Raw genomic sequence first — 19,242 nt, 5'->3', positions numbered from 1 at the left:
GTTGTTACTCAAAGGGAAAGGCAAACTGTGTTGTGGCACGTAGCAAGTAGTTCAGTGACTTAGCACACTGGCTACATGATCTGGAGGTTGTGCGTTCAAACCCCACTCAAATCTTTACTTGCCAAAATCTGCCATTGACCCCCTTTCTGAATTTCTCAAATTTAAAAGCATTATATTTCTAAAACTATGAAACATTTCAAAGATTAATTTTCAGGCAAACATGTCCACCGTAAGATGAACCTAAATAGGTTTAAATGGGGTTTCTAGGTGTAAGTATGTAGGACTAGTAGCATGCCAAAGTTTGTGTTATTGCCATTGAGAATGCATTGGGCGTTTAAGTTAAATAACTCAGAAACTACAAAACATTTCAAAGTAAAAAGTTCCAGCATGTGTCTCCACGGTAAGCTGAATTAAAAAAAGTGTGAATGGAGTTTCTAGGTGAAAGTGCTTTTTTGACGTGCCAATATCTGCCATTGAGCCCCATTGTAGAATTCTCAAATTTGAAAACACTATAATTCTAAAACTATGACACATTTCAAAGATTCCTTTTCAGGCAAACATGTCCACCGTAAGATGAACCTAAATAGGTTTGAATGGGGTTTCTAGGTGTAAGTATGTAGGACTAGTAGCATGCCAAAGTTTGTGTTATTGCCATTGAGAATGCATTGGGCGTTTAAGTTAAATATCTCAGAAACTACAAAACATTTCAAAGTAAAAAAGTTCCAGCATGTGTCTCCACAGTAAGCTGAATTATAAAAAGTGTGAATGGTGTCTCTAGGTGAAAGTGATTTGCCATGAAAGGTGAAAGTGAAAGTGTGAAAGTGATTTTGTGCCAATATCTGCCATTGAGCCCCATTATACATTTCTCATATTTGGTTTCGGACGGCATACTATAGTATGTCGTTTTTCGTGATTTTTGAGGATTTGAAAAAAGAGATGAAAATCACGAAAAAACTACATACTATAGTTCATGGTTTCGGACGGCATACTATAGCATTTCGTTTTTCGTGATTTTGGAGTATTTGAAAAAAGAGATGAAAATCACATAATAGGCCTTCATGGTTTCAGACAGCATAGTATGTCATCTTTTCATGATGTTGGGGAACTATGTCAGAGCCAGGGCTTGAACCTGTGGCCTCCTGATTCCTAGGCAGGCTCTGTACCCAGTGAGCCACTGTGCTTGCTTGCTTGCAGTGTACAAAAAGCAAAATTGATGATGATAAAAGAGCCAGAGACTTGTTTCCATTGTGGTTCATAAGCATTCAAACCTCTAGAGATAAACAACAGCACAAGAAACAATAGACAAATCTTCTGTTATTTTATTTTTTGCATTTTATTTTTGTATAAATGTTGTTACTCAAAAGGAAAGGCAAACTGTGTTGTGGCAGGTAGCAAGTAACTCAGTGACTTAGCACACTAGCTACATGATCTGGAGGTTGTGGGTTCAAACCCCACTCAAATCTTTACTTGCCAAAATCTGCCATTGACCCCCATTGTAGAATTCTAAAATTTGAAAGCACTATATTTCTAAAACTATGACACATTTCAAAGATTCCTTTTCAGGCAAACATGTCCACCGTAAGATGAACCTAAATAGGTTTGAATAGGGTTTCTAGGTGTAAGTATGTAGGACTAGTAGCATGCCAAAGTTTGTGTTATTGCCATTGAGAATGCATTGGGCGTTTAAGTTAAATAACTCAGAAACTACAAAACATTTCAAAGTAAAAAGTTCCAGCATGTGTCTCCACGGTAAGCTGAATTATAAAAAGTGTGAATGGAGTTTCTAGGTGAAAGTGCTTTTTTGACGTGCCAATATCTGCCATTGAGCCCCATTGTAGAATTCTCAAATTTGAAAACACTATAATTCTAAAACTATGACACATTTCAAAGATTCCTTTTCAGGCAAACATGTCCACCGTAAGATGAACCTAAATAGGTTTGAATGGGGTTTCTAGGTGTAAGTATGTAGGACTAGTAGCATGCCAAAGTTTGTGTTATTGCCATTGAGAATGCATTGGGCGTTTAAGTTAAATAACTCAGAAACTACAAAACATTTCAAAGTAAAAAGTTCCAGCATGTGTCTCCACGGTAAGCTGAAATATAAAAAGTGTGAATGGAGTTTCTAGGTGAAAGTGCTTTTTTGACGTGCCAATGTCTGCCATTGAGCCCCATTGTAGAATTCTCAAATTTGAAAACACTATAATTCTAAAACTATGACACATTTCAAAGATTCCTTTTCAGGCAAACATGTCCACCGTAAGATGAACCTAAATAGGTTTGAATGGGGTTTCTAGGTGTAAGTATATGTAGGACTAGTAGCATGCCAAAGTTTGTGTTATTGCCATTGAGAATGCATTGGGCGTTTAAGTTAAATAACTCAGAAACTACAAAACATTTCAAAGTAAAAGGTTCCAGCATGTGTCTCCACGGTAAGCTGAATTATAAAAAGTGTGAATGGAGTTTCTAGGTGAAAGTGATTTGCCATGAAAGGTGAAAGTGAAAGTGTGAAAGTGATTTTGTTTATGTGCCAATATCTGCCATTGAGCCCCATTATACATTTCTCATATTTGGTTTCGGACAGCATACTATAGTATGTCGTTTTTCGTGATTTTTGAGGATTTGAAAAAAGAGATGAAAATCACGAAAAAACTACATACTATAGTTCATGGTTTCGGACGGCATACTATAGCATGTCGTTTTTCGTGATTTTGGAGGATTTGAAAAAAATATGAAAATCACATAATAGGCCTACTATAGTTCATGGTTTCAGACAGCATAGTATGTCATATTTTCATGATGTTGGGGAACTATGTCAGAGGCAGGGCTTGAACCTGTGGCCTCCTGATTCCTAGGCAGGCTCTGTACCCAGTGAGCCACTGTGCTTGCTTGCTTGCAGTGTACAAAAAGCAAAATAGATGATGATAAAAGAGCCAGAGACTTGTTTCCATTGTGGTTCATAAGCATTCAAACCTCTAGAGATAAACAACAGCACAAGAAACAATAGACAAATCTCCTGTTATTTTATTTTTTGCATTTTATTCTTGTATAAATGTTGTTACTCAAAAGGAAAGGCAAACTGTGTTGTGGCAGGTAGCAAGTAGCTCAGTGACTTAGCACACTGGCTACATGATCTGGAGGTTGTGCGTTCAAACCCCACTCAAATCTTTACTTGCCAAAATCTGCCATTGACCCCCTTTCTGAATTTCTCAAATTTAAAAGCATTATATTTCTAAAACTATGAAACATTTCAAAGATTAATTTTCAGGCAAACATGTCCACCGTAAGATGAACCTAAATAGGTTTAAATGGGGTTTCTAGGTGTAAGTATGTAGGACTAGTAGCATGCCAAAGTTTGTGTTATTGCCATTGAGAATGCATTGGGCGTTTAAGTTAAATAACTCAGAAACTACAAAACATTTCAATGTAAAAAGTTCCAGCATGTATCTCCACAGTAAGCTGAATTATAAAAAGTGTTAATGGAGTTTCTAGGTGAAAGTGCTTTTTTGACGTGCCAATATCTGCCATTGAGCCCCATTGTAGAATTCTCAAATTTGAAAGCACTATATTTCTAAAACTATGACACATTTCAAAGATTCCTTTTCAGGCAAACATGTCCACCGTAAGATGAACCTAAATAGGTTTGAATGGGGTTTCTAGGTGTAAGTATGTAGGACTTGTAGCATGCCAAAGTTTGTGTTATTGCCATTGAGAATGCATTTGGCGTTTAAGTTAAATAACTCAGAAACTACAAAACATTTCAAAGTAAAAAGTTCCAGCATGTGTCTCCACGGTAAGCTGAATTATAAAAAGTGTAAATGGAGTTTCTAGGTGAAAGTGCTTTTTTGACGTGCCAATGTCTGCCATTGAGCCCCATTGTAGAATTCTCAAATTTGAAAACACTATAATTCTAAAACTATGACACATTTCAAAGATTCCTTTTCAGGCAAACATGTCCACCGTAAGATGAACCTAAATAGGTTTGAATGGGGTTTCTAGGTGTAAGTATGTAGGACTAGTAGCATGCCAAAGTTTGTGTTATTGCCATTGAGAATGCATTGGGCGTTTAAGTTAAATAACTCAGAAACTACAAAACATTTCCAAGTAAAAAGTTCCAGCATGTGTCTCCACGGTAAGCTGAAATATAAAAAGTGTGAATGGAGTTTCTAGGTGAAAGTGCTTTTTTGACGTGCCAATGTCTGCCATTGAGCCCCATTGTAGAATTCTCAAATTTGAAAACACTATAATTCTAAAACTATGACACATTTCAAAGATTCCTTTTCAGGCAAACATGTCCACCGTAAGATGAACCTAAATAGGTTTGAATGGGGTTTCTAGGTGTAAGTATGTAGGACTAGTAGCATGCCAAAGTTTGTGTTATTGCCATTGAGAATGCATTGGGCGTTTAAGTTAAATAACTCAGAAACTACAAAACATTTCAAAGTAAAAGGTTCCAGCATGTGTCTCCACGGTAAGCTGAATTATAAAAAGTGTGAATGGAGTTTCTAGGTGAAAGTGATTTGCCATGAAAGGTGAAAGTGAAAGTGTGAAAGTGATTTTGTTTATGTGCCAATATCTGCCATTGAGCCCCATTATACATTTCTCATATTTGGTTTCGGACAGCATAATATAGTATGTCGTTTTTCGTGATTTTTGAGGATTTGAAAAAAGAGATGAAAATCACGAAAAAACTACATACTATAGTTCATGGTTTCGGACGGCATACTATAGCATGTCGTTTTTCGTGATTTTGGAGGATTTGAAAAAAAGATGAAAATCACATAATAGGCCTACTATAGTTCATGGTTTCAGACAGCATAGTATGTCATATTTTCATGATGTTGGGGAACTATGTCAGAGGCAGGGCTTGAACCTGTGGCCTCCTGATTCCTAGGCAGGCTCTGTACCCAGTGAGCCACTGTGCTTGCTTGCTTGCAGTGTACAAAAAGCAAAATAGATGATGATAAAAGAGCCAGAGACTTGTTTCCATTGTGGTTCATAAGCATTCAAACCTCTAGAGATAAACAACAGCACAAGAAACAATAGACAAATCTCCTGTTATTTTATTTTTTGCATTTTATTCTTGTATAAATGTTGTTACTCAAAAGGAAAGGCAAACTGTGTTGTGGCAGGTAGCAAGTAGCTCAGTGACTTAGCACACTGGCTACATGATCTGGAGGTTGTGGGTTCAAACCCCACTCAAATCTTTACTTGCCAAAATCTGCCATTGACCCCCATTGTAGAATTCTCAAATTTGAAAGCACTATATTTCTAAAACTATGACACATTTCAAAGATTCCTTTTCAGGCAAACATGTCCACCATAAGATGAACCTAAATAGGTTTGAATGGGGTTTCTAGGTGTAAGTATGTAGGACTAGTAGCATGCCAAAGTTTGTGTTATTGCCATTGAGAATGCATTGGGCGTTTAAGTTAAATAACTCAGAAACTACAAAACATTTCAAAGTAAAACGTTCCAGCATGTGTCTCCACAGTAAGCTGAATTATACAAAGTTTGAATGGAGTTTCTAGGTGAAAGTGCTTTTTTGACGTGCCAATATCTGCCATTGAGCCCCATTGTAGAATTCTCAAATTTGAAAGCACTATATTTCTAAAACTATGAAACATTTAAAAGATTCCTTTTCAGGCAAACATGTCCACCGTAAGATGAACCTAAATAGGTTTGAATGGGGTTTCTAGGTGTAAGTATGTAGGACTAGTAGCATGCCAAAGTTTGTGCTATTGCCATTGAGAATGCATTGGGCGTTTAAGTTAAATAACTCGGAAACTACAAAACATTTCAAAGTAAAAAGTTCCAGCATGTGTCTCCACAGTAAGCTTATAAAAAGTGTGAATGGAGTTTCTAGGTGAAAGTGACTTTTGGACGTCCCATAGAGCTGCCATTGAGCCCCATTGTAAATTTCTCAAATTTGAAAGCACTATATTTCTAAAACTATGAAACATTTCAAAGATTCCTTTTCAGGCAAACATGTCCACCGTAAGATGAACCTAAATAGGTTTGAATGAATTCAGGTCTTGTTTCCAAAGTGTAGTTGTTTATTTGGGCTTGTTTCTAAAGTGTAGTTGTTTGTTTGGGCTTGTTTCTAAAGTGTAGTTGTTTGTTTGGGCTTGTTTCTAAAGTGTAGCCTAGTTGTTTATTTGGGCTTGTTTCTAAAGTGTAGTTGTTTATTTGGGCTTGTTTCTAAAGTGTAGTTGCTTATTTGTGCATGTTTGTAAAGTGTTTGTATAAAGTGTAGTTTCCTTTTTAGTGCATACGATACGATTAGCTGCAATTTGCAACACTAGATTAGTTTGTATAATGGTATGAATCTGAATATGAATACAATGTTAAACTCGCCAACATTGCAGCTGTAGGGCAAGCTTGAATTATATATACGTACAGTATATAGCTGTCAAACAGACAGAAGGGAGAACACATTTCACATGTTACTTGTAGCCGGCCGAATGTGATTACTGTAATACAGCAGTTAATTTGTGTTACACAGAATTTGCACATTGAGGGGGTTTCAAATATGATTAGATTGATGTAGCATTAAAACTTATTGGAAAATAAAAATAATTGTAACCTATATAATAGTTGACTGATGAATGACTGATTTTCACATTAACTCGCAAAAAAAATCACACCCGTGTGAAGAGAGGGGCGCTCTTATCATCTTATATCATCATGACGTAAAATAGACACTATGCCTATTTGCTCAGACACTATGACGTAAAATTATCCATTCATTGTCAATGGGAATGTAATGTTTGTGTAGGACAAAGTTTCCTATATATTCACTAAAAGGTGAATATAGGAGGCCCCTCAAAAAATTAAATATAATATATGGATTATGCAAATGTGTCGGATGTGACATGTTGATATGCTTTACCTGTATATGTTGTATTATGTCAACATTAATCTATGGAATATAGGAGCTGAATATGCATTGTGATCTATATGCAATATTATGAACATGAATATGTCAATATAGGAGAGCTATGCTCTAGTCTATAATAAGGCTGTACCCTAGCCCTTTTTTTAGGACTCGAACTTCGGCAGGAATTTTCGAGGGAATATCCGGACCATTTGTTTCTAATTAATTTAAAAAATAACCTTTGAGATATCCGTCTCGATCAGAGCGCAGCGCGTCTCCCCTGCTCTTTATCAATCTCTCTCGTCTCTCCCAACACACACACACACACACACACACACACACACACACACACACACACAGTCAAGTGGCTCCGCGAAAACAGCTGATCTGCGAGCTTGCTGGCAGACGACAGCGTATAGTTTGCTCGTTAGCTGTCACTCGTTCATTTGTTCCACCTGTGTAGAAGCGCATTGAAGTGGGCACAGGGCAAAAGCAGAACCTCTGTCACCGTGACCGTTTTGCTTAACAATGGTCAGAGTTAACTTATTTTTAGCAATAGGCTATGTGATGCTAGAGAGCATATGCTAATATATTATGGCTGCTAAGAACGGTTCCCTCTATCAGCGATCATGCTGGGGTGTGTGTGTGTGTGTGTGTGTGTGTGTGTGTGAGTGAGTGAGACGTGTCAGACATTCCATTCAATGGAACTCTTTTGTTCTCACAGAACAAGGTGAGAAAGGTCAATCACCTCAGCTGCAGGCCAATCACCAAATTAATGTGCAGTTGTGCACATGAGACTTTGGAGAGGGACAGAAGAACAAGGAGATATTTCTTTAAAAAATCATAACTTCTGACAGGAATGCACTAGAAACCTACTTTTTTTTACATGCTCATAACGCATTCTCGCCGAGATATATTTTTGAGTTAATAAAAAAGGAAAAAAATAATATTTTTGTTTTAATAATAATTTAAAAAAAAAACGAATGGTTCAAGCCCATTAATTAAGATTCGAGTGCCAACCCTAACGAGCGAACATTCGAACCTTGAATGTTTGGGGACAGCCTTAGTCTATAATCTATATGATGCATATTTATGTACATATATGCACATATATGGACCTGAGTGTGGCATATATGTTGCATATACGTATGTCTCATAATGCACATAATATGAACATATAAGTTTCATATAAGTCCTTTCCGTGTGGGCTGGGTAGGCCATCCTTCTGGTCTACTGCACGATATCGTCTGTCGGGCACAAGTGTTTCAGCTTTAATTGAATCCATAAAGTAGAAGAAGTGCACCTCGGGGCACAGGTCTCCACCAGGATTGATATTTGGATAAAATATAGGACAAATATAAAAAAAGTGTTGCACATAAATGGGCCTCCTGGTGGCGCTCGAAATGGCAGAATTGAAAAATGCAGGCCAGATACATTTCCTTGGGGTGTAGGGAGTGTGCATACAACGTTTGATGCAGATCGGTGCAGTTATATATAGAAAAAGCTGCCCCATGTCATAATCAAGTGCTGATACATTTTACCCATGAACTAATAGAGCCTGCATGGGGCTGCTTTGCTCAGGGGATAAAGTTAATCTTGATGAACATCAGGTCAACATTAGTGTCAGTGTCTGTCTCTAGGTGAGACATGACCTTTGACACGATGTGAACGTCTCAATAGAAGAGCAGGGAGATAACATGTATACGACCACCCTAATTTTACAAGTTATATCAACATACTCTGCCAATACAACTTGGCAGAGTTATTTATTAATGCTGTTTTAAGTGGATACACTCATGAGGGCTCAGTTAATGACAAGGGTGGGCTGCGTGGGCCAGGACTTGGCCCAGTTGATTCCGAATAACCTTCTTCTGCCGTCGCTGGGAGTCACATTAGACCAGTCATTCATCATGATGGATCATGGAGGACAGTACCCACCCGGCTCATGGTCTGTTTGAGGAAAAGATACAGGATACACAAGGGCCAAGGCTGTCCTGGAAAGACTGAGGAAAAGTGTTTTTCCCCAGGACATTAGGATTCTAAATGATGACATATCAAAATACTGAATCAAGCAACATAAAAACTGTCTGGGGTGTTCACATAAGACTGACAATGAAATGACAAAGTTTTTTTTTAAAGTGAAATGTCCCTTTACGTAAGTATGTAGGTACAGTATACCTAAGTATTTATGTGCCAATGATGTATGTATGTATGTATGTATGTATGTATGTATGTATGTAAGTAAAGTATTTGTCTGGCCCCTAGCTGTATTGTCTCTACAATGTAGACAACCGTGAACACTGAAAATTCCGAATAAAGCATACAAAATGCCCCCCCCCCCCTCCCTAAAAAAAGAAAATCACACAAATTATATATAGTAGAAAAGCAAGTTTTTAATTATTAAATACTTTTCAACAATACAAAATACAACCCTTCCTCACATACAAACAGCTTATCATCTGTACACTGGCTTCATAACAAATAATATTATGCTACAATTCCATATTCACAAAAAAAAATAACTTTTAGCAAATCAGAAAATATATGCAATCTATCTATTTACCTATTTACAAAATTAATTAGCGTAAAACAAAAGTTGGTGCCACAGTTTTAAATGATATGACAGTTTGTTCGACACAGAGTTTAATCAGGAACCCCCTATACAGCAACAGTGTGCATTACAACGTTAACCCATTCAAAGCATCTGTGTCTTTTAGCAAGACATTTTTTTCCAAAAAACTTTATAACAGTGGTTTAGAAATTAGAACAGTGGTTCTCAAAAATAGCAGATCTACAAGGGAGGGGGGGGGGGGGGGGTTCAAATACATATCAGGGAGGGGGGGGTTCAAATACATATCAGTGTGGGGGTCCTTGGCATGAAAAATGATTGAGAACTACTGATTTAGAATGCAAGTAGAATCGGCCCTGCAGAGGAGCTACAGACGCTGCTTGGTATCATCAGGGACTTTAAGCAACGACTGTTTTCAGGACGGCTCCGCTATGCGGCAGTACGGCGGCTAAGACGCAATCACCGGAGCTGTCAAAATCGTTAAGCAAAAAGCCGTCTGCGATTTTAATAAACATGATTAATATGACATATGGTATTTGTGTTATTTCTTCATTCAGAGCATGCCAACACATTACACAGCATAAGAGAGGTGATGGAGCAATCGGTGTAAATGTTAAAATGTATGACAGCTAATTTCAATAAACAAGGTTATGGCATGGCATTAGTACGTGTAAGTGTAGGTTCTGCCGTAGTAGAAAGGGCTGCAATGGCAAGCAGGTTTATGTATCGAGCACTGATCTATTTCCGGTTGCCAGAGCGGACTGCCGTAGCCGTCGTTGCTTAAAGTCTCTATTAGCACATTGCTACATTGCACATTGGCAGCGGTGGCCGAACGGATAGCGGCGCGGTCTAGATACCGGAAGGTTCCCAGTTCGAATCAGCCGTCCGACACGTTAAAATTACCACCGCTGAAATGCCTTTGAACAAGGCATCAACCACTACGATGAAATGTGTTCTATGAGCAGGGCCTGGCTGGAAACAAGTTCTTGAGCTTAGCCCAGATACCCTGGGTAAATATAGATTTCATTTCATTTCATTTCATTACACCACTCAAAGCCATAGAGCTATATCCGTGCTTCTCAACCTTTTCTGGATCAGGGACACTTATCCCTAAACTTCTTTGCTTTTGTTTTTTTTTAAATGATTGTTTGTGGACTCAAGCTTGCAGTGCCAGAGTTGGCAAATTATCGACTTTTGCCTCAACCAGCTCAAAGATGGAGCTGACATCAATATCTTACTAGAGGGAATCCATAAATTGTTACAGCATGGTTCTGCTAGAGGCCAGCAGTCTATGACAGAGCCTAAAATAATAGACAGTCGTAGACGTAGACACACACGCACACACAATTTTTTTTTTTTGTAAGATATTTTTTTGTCTTTTGCTGTTATTGATAGGTTGAAAGTAGACTGACAGGAAATGGGGAGAGAGCTGAGGGGAAAGACACGCGGCAATGGCCGTCGGGATCAGGAGTCGAGCTCGCGGCATGCCGTCAGGCTGGCTCGGCAGCCTAGGTGCCAGCCACACCATCTCTATGTGTGGATCCTCTGATGTATCTCCTAGTAGTTTTCTCTAAATCCACATGACAAATATTATTTTCACTTAACATCGCTCATGGAAAAGGCACAGTATATATATGCGAAAATATGTGATTTTGTCTCTGATAAACGGCAAACAAACCAGAAGAAGCTGGCCTGGGACGGCGTAGCGGTCCGAGCACCTAGGCTGGCAACCCAGCGTGTAGCGGGTTCAAGTCCCGATCCAGACGACATTTGCTGCGTGTGTCCCCCTCCCATCTCGCTCCCCCTTTCCTATCAACCACTGTGATCTATCAATAAAAAGGCAAAAAGCCTGCCCCAAAAATATCTTTAAACCAAAAGAAGCTGTGGTGGTTATGGCCGAGTCCTAGTGATATGAGCATGACGACGTGCATAGTCCTGCCGGCCGGTACTCCCTTATGCCAATTTGAATATTAAAGGAAGATAAGACAACTAGTCTCTGTGGTCACAGAATGATGCCGTGTGGCCACCATGGTGTTCATCTGCGGCGGCGTGTCAGCCCTCTATTCAACTGAAGTGACCCATGACTCCTTGACAGGTGAACGTTCTGGGACACGCGTCGCTCTGTTTGCATAAACAGCTTATTGAGTCAGACCTCTCCGAAGGTAATCACATTGATGAGAATCAAACAGTAAGCGAAAGCAGATAACAGTCATTATGCCAATGAGAGGGAACCAGGAGTCCTTCTGGCTTTACGCTTAATCTGGCGATGAGAGAAAGCAGGGCACTGCTAAAAAAAAAAAAACTCCCCTGAATATCCAAAACGGACCGATCTGTGGCGGGTCGGAGGAGGTCCTTACTTGACCCCTTTGAGACGCAGATAAAAAGCTTAGGCAAAGCTGCTCGCTTGGACTTTAGCCCACTGGTTCTCAAACTTTTTAATTTCAAGGATTCCTAGTTTGGTATGCATTATAACTCTGAGAGTGTACAAATGGAACCAAACATTCAGGGCCCTATTTTTGCCTGTGCCTGTGCCAGGCAAAAATAGGTAAGAGCTAAACCTCTTAGCTTTTTTTTTTTTTCTTTTTTACTATTTTGATATTTAGCCGTGGACGACTGGGGGTCCCCGGACCCCACTTTGACTGAGAACCACTGCTTTAGCCACTCGTGTGTAGTGGTGGAACCCCTCAGTGCCTGATTGTACTGTGCACATTAGGTCTTGCATGCGTGTCTTCTTCAGGCATTATAAAGCTCTCCTCTGTATCCTGGTGCGTTCAGGCTCGGTGCTTGTGGCTAAGGGAAGACATTGTGCCAATCTCCAGAGGACTCTGGAACACCTTCCAGGTCCAGATCGGGGGTTACCTCCCCCTGAGCCCCTCCCTCCTCTTGGCACAGCGACACGTCCTGAACCTGACCTAGAAGGAGAAAAAAAGACAGATACAGTAGGTGAGGAAAAGTGTAGATTGGATTTGCGCCACAAGAAATACATGACTGAACGCAGAGATTTGTTATCTCCCAGATATTAAGTTTCAACCATGGCTTGCATGGTTGAAAGTATGAATGATTTGGCTATTAATAATAATCGTCGACCATATACAGTAGATCATAATGTTATGCTTATTGTATTGCGTTGTGATGCCACTCATTTGTATTCTTTTGGAAAAAAGTCCAATAAAACTTTTGAGCCGATATTATACATTTATGCTAATTTATAATATTATACATTTATACATAACTCCTTGTATTGCCTTGTGATGCCACTCATTTGTATTCTTTTTGGAAATGTCTAATAAATATTCATACTTTTCAGGCACAAGCTTGGAACCTATTAATTCTCCCCGGCATTTGGACAATGCTAGCTCAGTTTCCTGGAACTGTTTTACATTCTATTTTCAAGGTTAGGATGACCTATAACTTGCTGGAATCTAGCAACATCTTGCCGCTTGCCATATACCCTTATATGCCTAGACATTTTAGCATTTTTTTAATATTTTGAAAAACATAAAAAATTGTCAAAATAGCCAATCAACAAAGTCACATCATTTCTATGTATATCAGCTAGTTGAACTATTTTAAAATGTTTTTAAAAATAGTAAAATATGGCTATTAATAAGTTCAGGCATAAGGCATAAGGCTCTTTATTAGACTACTAGCCACTTATAATTGCTCTAGTCTGCCCCCTGGGTATCGATATGTGTATTGTCTCCCTTGTCAGTGCGATTCATTCGTTCAACCTTTATTTATTTTCTCAGGAATACACTGAGGGGTGGAGCCTAATTTTCAATTATGCTTACATTACAACAGGCATATTAGAGCAAACCACACAACAAAATAGAAAATAACAGAGAACTAATGTAAATCAGAAAGAAACACAAACACCAATATTGATAAATTAAAAAGAAAAACTACTATTTCTAAGTGTTTTGTGTCCTGAGGATATCGGGATGTCAATAATTAAAGTGCACTGCAGATAATTACACGAGTGTGAGGCACAAAAACTAAAAGCAGTCTTTTCCGAGTTTGGAGATATTGACCCGAAGGAAAACCTAGTCCTGCAGAGGTCTAGGAATTAAGTAAGGCGGGTTGGTCATTTGTTTGGAGCTCATTATGAACAAACAGTATGCCTATGTTGATCTCGTCTCACAGAGAGAGAGAGAGAGACACCAGCAAAGATTTAGGCAGAGGTTTACAGTAATTGGTGGGTACTGTCGGTTTACGTCAGTAATACATCTAAGTGCAGGGTGAGATATAGGCTTAAATCTAGGGGCTTACAGGCGCCAACAACAGGAAGAAAAATAGTTTCGAGACTATCCTTCGGCCTAAACATGGGCAAGCAGATTATAAATACATATTTCATATTTTGAAAATGATCAAAGCAGAGAGAGTTGGAGAAAGAAAGGCTCCATATTGTCTTCTCCAGTGACTTTCTTGGACTCAATAACTACATGCACAGCAGAAAGTGCTCAGCATCAGTAGTGAAGTAGCTGGAGGCAAAACTGAGGACATGACTTTACAGTATGAAGAGAAACATCATCATGTTTCGATGCATTGTCAGCGGCTTGTCTCCACTGTCAGCGTGATTGACAGGGCGTTTGTGTGACGTCTATGTGAGTGGTTTTGCTGTACGGAAACAATGTGCAACCTGCCATCCCATATTGCAGCATGCTACCCTGATGGTCCTGACCTGCACTTTACCTTTCCACTCTCAACAGGGGTGATCAGGGGTGGGGTGGGAGAAGGGGAGCAAGCTAACTGTACCTGTGTATGTCCTGTGTATTTGTACTGTATTGTGTTTTTATTTGTTATGTTGTGTCTATAGTACTGTGTACTTGCACTGCTGTAATGTTATAGTTCTATGTATAGGACCCCCTCTAAAACGAGATGCTGCATCTCAAGGGGCCGTCCTCTCAATAAAATTCGGACAATTCTGAAACTTATCCGCAGTAGACAGCACCATTATTTTATGGCAATTGCCTTGTAGACTGGGGTGGGGGGGCATAAAAGCCCTTGTTTAACAAAATGCTACTTTATACTACCAGTAAGACGCCTAAGGGTGAGAAGCGACCCTTTGTAAACGTGTAAACACGTTTGATTGCTGAAAGACCCAAACTACAGTGTTTACCTAGAGTAGTGTGTTGCCGTATTCTAGGCTTGAGGAGACAAACAAAGGTGTGAACTGTGAACATGTTTTACTGGCAGGGTCTGTTCTCAAGTGTACTTTGGCACATGTTTGTGCATAGAAAGTAAAGTAGAGGAGAGAGAACACGACCTTGAGGTGAGTCTGTAAAATAATATCTCTGCTGTCGGGAAGAAACCACATAACTCCAAACATTTTCACAAATAAAAGCACATAACAGTCTACATGTATACAAATACAGTACATGATCTATATATTACACTCAAAAGTGATGGGTGACAGTGTCTGTGTACCCCCAGACACCGGAACAGTGGGCCTCCATTTTCATTTTTTAATGTTTTGATTTGATTTGATTTCATCTTATAAATGAGGGGACATATAGATAGAATTTCAATTACTACATTTAAGGCCTCTACAAATGCTTTCAATTGCTACAAAACCTGTGACACCCAGTTATTCTGGGATACACAAAAGTACATTTTGGTGGATGACGACTTCTAATTGACACATTCATGTGATGCTCAGGGGGCCTTCAAGTAGGAAGGAGACAAATCACCAAGGTCTTTTTTTTCTTTTCTTTTTCTAGTTATTATTTATTTATTATTATTATTTGAACAATGTTGAAATGTGCAGAACAACACAGTTGTTAAGGCTATAATGCTGTTGGGGTAGTCAGAGCCTTTAAGGCTATAATTCTGTTGGGGTAGTCAGAGCCTCTAAGCTGATTTTCAAACAGAATTGTATTTGCTCTGTCTTAGAAAGTGGTCCCGTTTCACATTGACAAAACCATGATAATCCTCTTTTATTGAATCAATGTTGTCATTATCCCTCGAGCTCATGGTTTGGTATACTGTCTCTGGGGAGCAACAAATATCAAACAAATCATCAAGTGAGCCAGACTAGTAAGCAAGTCTCAACTCAAGCTGTCAGTTCAATATTCGTCACAGATGCAATTTTAGGAGAGGTCTATCACTCAAGATTGCTCCTATCCATGATTACACAGTGTAATTTCAGCCCGTTCGCTCCGGCGGCCGTTTTATTGGCCCTGAGGTGGAAAAATAAACGATACAGAAACTATTTTGTACCTGCAGCCACCCTGCACTACTGAACAAAGACAAAGACAGCACATGATGATGCATCTCAGTCAGACAGGCATGACGCTCTGAGTGCAGTGGATGAGCGAGTATAAGTGTGTATGAACTCACTGGTCATGACTTTCTTCTTAGGTTATTTATAGTTATTTGTTTATGTCTGAAATTTGTATTGTTGTGATGTCTTGCTTTTTACTGGACTGCTTGTACAAATGAAGAACATTGAACTGGTTACCGTTAAGGTGGCTCGCCACCAAACAGACTACTTCAGAGTACTAACTGGCAGTCGAATGAAGTCGGGATATAACTCTGGAGATCAGTCGGAAGGTGTGGAAAAAAGATTGAGAAAGGTGTTCCAATTTTGTTTCTTTCTTTTCCTTTCTCACCAAGGGGTTTACCGTTGCCCAATTAAAGTCTGTGGACTGTGTTACCTTTGTTAACTGTGGGCCTGCAAAGCCCTTTGAGATGGTAACTCCAATTATGGGTTATACAAGTGAGTACGAACAGTGTGCCTGCCTTAGCGTGTCCACAATTTGACTTGAGTAATTTGGGCTAGTTTTGCTGATCGATATAACAACATTACTTTAAAAACACTGAGACATTACCATCCCATCTAAGAACACCACAAAGAAGTCCAACTATGAACAAACTAGCTCCCGAGGGCACTTATTAACACCTGTCCAGCCAGCTGTGAAGTCTTAATGGTGACGGTGACTAGAGATGCAAAGCCAAGTCCAGATGGTAAGACTTCTTACATTTCAGTAATGAAGGATATTCAAAATGTCTGCATTCTGCTAGAGTTAAATATGAATTTAATAGCAGCCCCAGCAGATCTAATTGAGATCCATAAACATCACAAATTAACTTATCATCCTGTTGCTGTCCTCTGAAGTAAAAACAGATGGTTATTCATTAGACCATAGCCACAGTTCCATTATTTATGTTGTTGAGCTGAGCACAGCAAAATGTTCAGGGGGAATAGACTGATTCTGATATTATGAACCAGTCATTTGACAGCTCTGAAGGCAATTATTTAATACTGGGGGATTAACTTCTGCAACAGACTCCCCTACCCAGCTTTAACTGTGATCACCAGCCATAGCCTGGCTGAAAGATTAATATGAACACTTGGATTGCAAATGTTTGGAACAGAAAGTCGATTAGCACTTATTTATTGTCACGACGCGTTTCGCTGTGAGCTTCATCAGGACGGCGAAACACGGCGTGCTAATAAATAAGTTGGTGATGCAGCAAGTTGTCCGTCTCTATTCCCTGGAGTGCAGTCCCTTCCTTGGAAGGTTTATTTCTCTTTTTGAAGTCTATGCCTGCTAACTAGACTTGCACCTCCCACGTTTTTTTTGTATGTGCAGAAGTCCCTTCTGTCTATCTGTCTGTGAGGTCTTTCTGACCCATTTTGAGATTTTTAAGTTTATTATCTTTGCCCGTGAAGCTCTCAGAAGGTTCACTAGATTCAAATCATCTGTTCTAAATATGAATTTAGGCATACCCTTCCTCCGTGCGTGCGTGCGTGCGTGCGTGCGTGCGTGCGTGCGTGCGTGCGTGCCTGCCTGCCTGCCTGCCTGCATGCGTGAAAACGAACTCAATTGAATTCCTTTTAGGATCTCTTATTTATTGATAACACGTACAGCAGCAGTTCAAGACATGGACGTTTCTGCCCATGGCCTTCCTCAGCGTGATTAATGGTTTCATTGAATCACGCTGAGGAAGGCTGTGGGCTAAAAGACCTGTGTCTTGATTTGAACTGCTGCTGTGTTATCAATGAATAAGAGACCCTAAACAAAATTCCAATGAGTGCTGGTGATCTTTTATGAGCTAGCATAAAAATCATAGCTGTAATCTCAATTAAACCAGTTTTTCAAAACCATCAGAAACCAATAATTTGCTATGCAAATGCAGTGTGTTTTAAGGTGATTTGTAAAACATTACACATACGCAGGATGAAAAACAAAATCATAACGTTAATATATCCATGGAATACACTGTGCCAGTAAATTACTGACATTGGCACGGTGAGACAGTGGTACAGTACAGTACATCTGGTCCAATAGAGCACCGAAGTCCTGACGTCACTGCCCTCTACTGTCAGTAGAGGGCGTCAGTCCACAGGTTCATGTACTTTTTATTTGCATTGTAATCTCCATAGGGGGATTTTAGATCGCCTCATATAAGAACTGTGTTTGAAAAATAAAACGATCACCCCGGCCTTTTCACTCATATGGATATGAAGCATCGACTGAAGGTGGAAATGTAAAAATATACCCAAAGAGTAACAACTAGAAACGAGTCAAACAACCCAGAGACTACATTTCCGGGTATGCGGGTGGCTGCATCTGTCCGTCGCACAACAGAAACTGAATGTCAATTACGTTTATTTTAATTTTATTGTTGTAATGTTTCGTGGTTAGTACGAGTCGAGTCACCACCAGCTGAGCTTACGTCAACGAGGAATCTCAGGAACGCAATGTGTTGACAGCTGGGCGTGACATATATTAGCAGCGACATTGCCTTCATATGTAGTTTCAAGGCTTTTGCGGCCACATTAATTCCATTTTCTCCAGAAACTGGCTGTATCAAATATGAATGGACATCATTAACGACGCACAGCCACTCCCCTGACAGAAAGGCCGGGGTGGTCGGTTTATTTTTCAAACACAGTTCTTATATGAAGCGACCTAAAATCGCCCTATGGAGATTTCAATGCAAATAAAAAAATACATGAACCTGTGTGTTGGTGCCCTCTACTGAAAGTGACGTCAGACTTCGGTGCTCTATAGGCGTGTTTATATAATATTTTAGCACAGTTATCAAATCGGAATCAGGGACTGGAACAATCCGTTCTAGAGTTGGCAGGATTCCAATTGTCTACCCTAAAATAAAATGTGTATCTGCCAAGGACGAGTTTTTGCTTTTTTAGTTTTTTTTATACTTTGCTAAACTATGATCCTGTACACGACCCAAAACCTGTCTGGTCTCACGTGGTATGAGACTGTAATCCATTGCCTGGAGGACAATAGGTTAGGGGAAGGGGACTAACAAACCGACTCCAAACACCGGAAGCCAGAAATGGTGGAAGGTTGGGCTTTGGGCTAGCAACCCGAACCTGTAAAAAAAAACCTCGCTACAGAAACATTGATGATAAACTTCAAACCCCAACGTCTTGGAAAGGAAGCATCTTCAGTGCCCTACACTGAAGATAAAATGACGACGTACATGGAAAACCGCAAGGAGACAGTGCGTTCGAAGCTTCTGACCCCTAGACGACCCACCAACATTGCTACATGGAACGTGAGAACTATGTATGCAGCCGGAAAGACGGCAATAATAGCGGAGGAGATGAGGAGGTACAGACTTTCTCTCCTTGGGCTGTGCGAAACCAGATGGCTCCAGTCAGGGCAGGTCAGGTTGGCAAGCGGAGAATCCATACTGTACTCTGGACACCCAGAAGACTCGGCAACACATACAGAGGGTGTTGCATTCATGCTTTCCACAGAAGCTCAGAGGGCCCTCATCAGCTGGGAACCCGTCAACTCACGGATTATAACAGCCAAATTCC

At 39.8% G+C, this 19,242-nt stretch overlaps 1 protein-coding gene across 2 annotated transcripts in view; it reads right to left on the bottom strand.

Moving 5' to 3' along the window:
- Window positions 1-10,491: 10,491 nt before the first annotated feature.
- The window catches only part of znf236 (zinc finger protein 236), a 135,720-nt gene continuing 126,969 nt past the window's right edge, over window positions 10,492-19,242 (bottom strand). For both annotated transcript variants that reach the window (XM_079504029.1, XM_079504030.1), the window contains one exon: window positions 10,492-12,355. In XM_079504029.1, coding sequence (XP_079360155.1) covers window positions 12,234-12,355 — 122 coding nt within the window. In that variant the 3' untranslated portion in view covers window positions 10,492-12,233. The remainder of the gene's footprint in view (window positions 12,356-19,242) is intronic.

The sequence above is a fragment of the Electrona antarctica genome (genome assembly GCF_951216825.1).
Source record: "Electrona antarctica genome assembly, chromosome: 6".
Taxonomy (NCBI): Eukaryota; Metazoa; Chordata; class Actinopteri; order Myctophiformes; family Myctophidae; genus Electrona; species Electrona antarctica.
The sequence above is the reverse complement of the archived record's forward strand: the minus strand, read 5'-3'. Positions and strand labels throughout refer to the sequence as shown.